We start from the raw sequence: 4,256 nt of genomic DNA on the forward strand, positions 1-4,256 counted from the left end.
ATCTTCCTTGAGTCTCCCTCGCAAGTCGATATTGTACAAGTCATCGAGCTCTTGGGGTGGCAGCGGAATGCGTTGCATACACCCGAACTACTGCATCACTTGATTGAATTCGTTCATCTCGACTGTTGCAAAAATGATCAATGAAACTTTGACATACTAGATGTTGCGATTGGGCAAAATTTCGGCCGGGACGTATTCTTGAATCCTTAGATCTGCATATGATATCCAAACAAACTGTAGTAAAAATTTATAAATTTTAGCACGTGTCCAATATTTAATTTAAAATGCTGGAATAAAAAACTGATAACTTTGAAATTCATAAACTAACCTCCTCTTCGGTTTGTTGATCTAAAGCTAGTCAGATATCCTCGAGCTCGGTTGGTATACTGTTGTGTCTCGCAGGGTTGTTCCACTTGTTCAAATAATATGTTAATTCAAAATTACAACAATGAAAAATTAAAAAGATAATAATATTATCAAATGAATTTTACCATATTACAAGTGAGAATTCATAAGGGGGTCCACTTGGGGGCCGTAAAAATGGTAGTCGATATCATGCTCACGATTAAAAAAGGAGCATGCAACCGCTGATTTTAACTTTTCTGGTTTCGCCGCTTGACACATTTCTCGATACAATGTCACCAGCATTGCTGATTCTCAACTAAGTCATCCCGTTTCTTTCAAGTCGGCTAGTAGTAGTAGCCACTTTACATGTACTAGATTTCAAGATTTATCTGGCATAGAGCAGACCCTGATCAACCTCAAGATTAATGCGCGCGCGGGGTTTTTTTTTTCAACGTCACTCGCAGAAGCCTTGATAGTTTTGAAGTTTTCCTCCAACCATCTCATCTCGATTCTGCTATCCAAAACTTGTATGACACCTTCTCTAGTAGTTGCTCGCATATTGCACTACAACCGGCACTAAGTACTAACCCCATAACGACTTCCCCATTGACCGGTAGACCGAGTTGTAAACTAACGTCCTTGAGAGTAATTGTACACTTATTGCAGGGAAGACGGAATGTGTGTGTCTCCAGTCTCCATCTTTCGACCAAACATTGATTAGGTGGGGGATCCAATTCAGTCCCCTCAAGCATGTGAGCCACGTAAAAAAATCCTGCATCTCGCAAGTGATCATAAATGACATTCAATGCACATTCGCTTAAATTGTTTATGTACGTCTTCGAAATCCGATCTTCTGCCTGAGTATATAAACATAAAAAATTAATAATTTTAATAGCATAATAATTAATTATTTAAAATTAAATAATTTAATAATATTTTCTTACCATTTGTAATTGAATGCCAAATATATGCTTGTCATCCAGATGAATAAATTGATTTGCCATTTTACAAATTATAAGGAATAAAATAAAATTGAAAAGAATAAGATTCAGAGAAAGATTTAAAAAATAATTGAGAAATGAAAAATGAGTATCGAGTATTGAGTTGAAAAGAATGAAGTTTAGAAAGGTTTATATAAGAAAAATTATGGCTGTTGAACCCCTTATAGTCATTAGAAAAGTTACTATTGAAATAGTTAACATTAAAAGGAAAATGTATTCTATAGAACTCGTTTTCCTTCTTCTCTCAAAAAACAATATAAATCAGTAAATTAAAAAAAAGAAGAAGCATACTTTCTCAAATTTTTTTATATTAAGCATATTTCTAAAAATGAGCGCATGAATTATTTTGATAGGAAAATCCTTTCAGTATTTTAAAAGCAATGGAATTGATTTCGTTTGTTTGTTGACAATCCACAACCACAAAATAAACAAGATGGATGATAGATAGCCTTATAAACTCAAACACTATTTTCTCTTTCGTCTAGTCCGTCACTCTACTAAACCCAAATGGAAACTTGGTTCTTCATCCTCCTCATCGCTGTCTCCATTTCCCTTATTCTCAAAGCCTTCTTCAACCTCTTCTCTCCTCCCAAAAAGCTTACCCACACTCTCCCTCCAGGCCCTTCCACTTTCCCTATCATTGGCAACTTCTTATGGCTCCGCAAATCTTTCTTCGAAATCGAGCCAATACTCCGCAACCTTCGCAAAAAGTATGGTTCCATGGTCACTCTCTACATTGGTCCTCGCCCCTCCATCTTTGTCTCCGATCATTCCCTTGCTCACCAGGCGTTAGTCCAAAGCGGTTCACTGTTTTCCGACCGCCCCAAAGCTCTTCCTACTAGCAAAATCATGAGTAGCAACCAACACAACATCAGCTCCGCCCCGTATGGACCGAACTGGCGGGTTTTGCGGCGGAACCTTACATCAGAAATTCTCCATCCTTCGCGTATCAAGTCGTATTCTCATGCACGTAAATGGGTTTTGGACATTCTTTTTGATGTTTTGCAATCAAAGGCTAAAACCGGAGAACCAGTTCAGGTTTTAACTCATTTTCAATATGTTATGTTTTGTTTACTGGTTTTAATGTGCTTTGGTGACAAGCTTAGTCAGGAGCAGATCAAAAAGATCGAGGATGTTGTGCGAAGAGGGCTGCTGGGGTTGGAAAGGTTCAATATACTTAACTTTTGGCCTAAGGTGACCAAGGTTTTGCTTCGTAAGCGATGGCAGGAGTTTTTTCAGCGACGTAAAGATCAAGAGGATGTGCTGATACCATTGATAAGAGCAAGAAAGAAAGCTAAAGAGGAGAAATTGAGTGATAAGAAAAGCGATGATTATGTTTTGGCATACGTTGATACTTTATTGGATTTGGAGTTACCAGAAGAGAAAAGGAAACTTACTGAAGGAGAAATTTTTAGTTTGGCCTCTGAATTCCTTAATGCTGGCACTGATACTACCTCCACTGCTTTGCAATGGGTTATGGCAAATTTGGTGAAATACCCTCATATTCAAGATAAGTTATTTCTTGAAATTAAAGGGGTTGTGGGAGATGGAGAGGAAATCAAAGAAGATGATTTACAAAAGATGCCTTATCTGAAAGCAGTGATATTGGAAGGGCTAAGAAGGCACCCACCAGGGCATTTTGTGCTTCCTCATTGTGTGACAGAAGACACTGTGCTGGGAGACTATTTGGTTCCCAAGAATGGAACTATCAATTTCATGGTGGCAGAGATGGGATGGGATCCAAAGGTGTGGGAGGATCCCATGGCATTTAAGCCAGAGAGGTTCATGAGAAATGAACAAGTGTTTGATATAACAGGGAGTAGGGAAATCAAGATGATGCCTTTCGGTGTTGGGAGAAGAATTTGTCCTGGATTTGGCTTAGCCCTTCTTCATCTGGAGTATTTTGTGGCAAATTTGATCTGGAAATTTGAATGGAAGGCAATGGATGGAGATGAGATCAGCTTGGAAGAGAAGCAAGAGTTCACAGTGGTGATGAAGACTCCATTGATGGCCCACATTTCACCAAGGAAAGAGATAAGGTCTTGATGTTTTTATACTTAATTTAGATATGAGGTACATATAATGATGTATGCGTGTTCCGTATCTTTCTCAGACACGATTCTCTATTAATATCTTTTCACTTCAATGAATTCAGCTTATTATTATTATATGGAATAATAGCTTACACGTTCAACTTTCCGGGTAGGTTCTTGATAAAATTTTAAATTTAGACTGAAAAATAGATTTAAAATTTTATTTAAGTTTGGCTCGAATAAAAATATTAAAGTTTGAATTAGGTTTGGTCTATATTAATTTTTATATTATTTAAAAAATAATACATCAAAAACAACAAAAGTATTAAAATAAATATTTTTCAATAAATTTTAAAAAAATTATACTTAAATATACAAATAAATGCCTTTAAAAAAGTAGCAAAATTAGTAATAAAATAAAAGTTATACGATGTCCAAACAACAATAAAATAGTAATAATAATAGTGAAATGATAGCAAAACAGTGAAAAAATATAGAGAAAACAAGAAGAAAACAATAAATTCTTTTTCTTTTTAAAAATGTGGGCCGAGCTCCCGCAAAAAAAGTCTTACTCAACGCTCAACCTGTTTTTTAGAAGAGTCCTATTTTTTTTACTCAAATCTATTTTTTAAACTTATATTTTTATCTAAACCTTCTTATTTTTCAAACTAAAATAAGGTAAGATAATATTTTTACTCAACTTTTCTTCGTAGTTACGATTTACTAGGGTTAGTCATTGTTATCGTCGCTTTATGCATGGTGGGGGAGGTCATGTGTTGCTCTCTATGTTGTCGTGTATAAAATGACAAACCAATGAAAATAAAAGCTTCCCAAACGCATTTACATAATTTGAATGATTGCCAAACTAACTTCCGCA

The 4,256-nt window shown here is 35.8% G+C and overlaps 1 protein-coding gene across 1 annotated transcript; it reads left to right on the plus strand.

Moving 5' to 3' along the window:
• The first annotated feature begins 1,726 nt into the window (after positions 1–1,726).
• Positions 1,727–3,514, plus strand: LOC105787993 (cytochrome P450 89A2). Its single transcript, XM_012614648.2, has one exon. The coding sequence runs from the start codon at positions 1,854–1,856 to the stop codon at positions 3,390–3,392; it is 1,539 nt and encodes a 512-aa protein (XP_012470102.1). The 5' UTR covers positions 1,727–1,853; the 3' UTR covers positions 3,393–3,514.
• Positions 3,515–4,256: the final 742 nt, after the last annotated feature.

The sequence above is a fragment of the Gossypium raimondii genome, chromosome 2 (assembly GCF_025698545.1).
Source record: "Gossypium raimondii isolate GPD5lz chromosome 2, ASM2569854v1, whole genome shotgun sequence".
Taxonomy (NCBI): Eukaryota; Viridiplantae; Streptophyta; class Magnoliopsida; order Malvales; family Malvaceae; genus Gossypium; species Gossypium raimondii.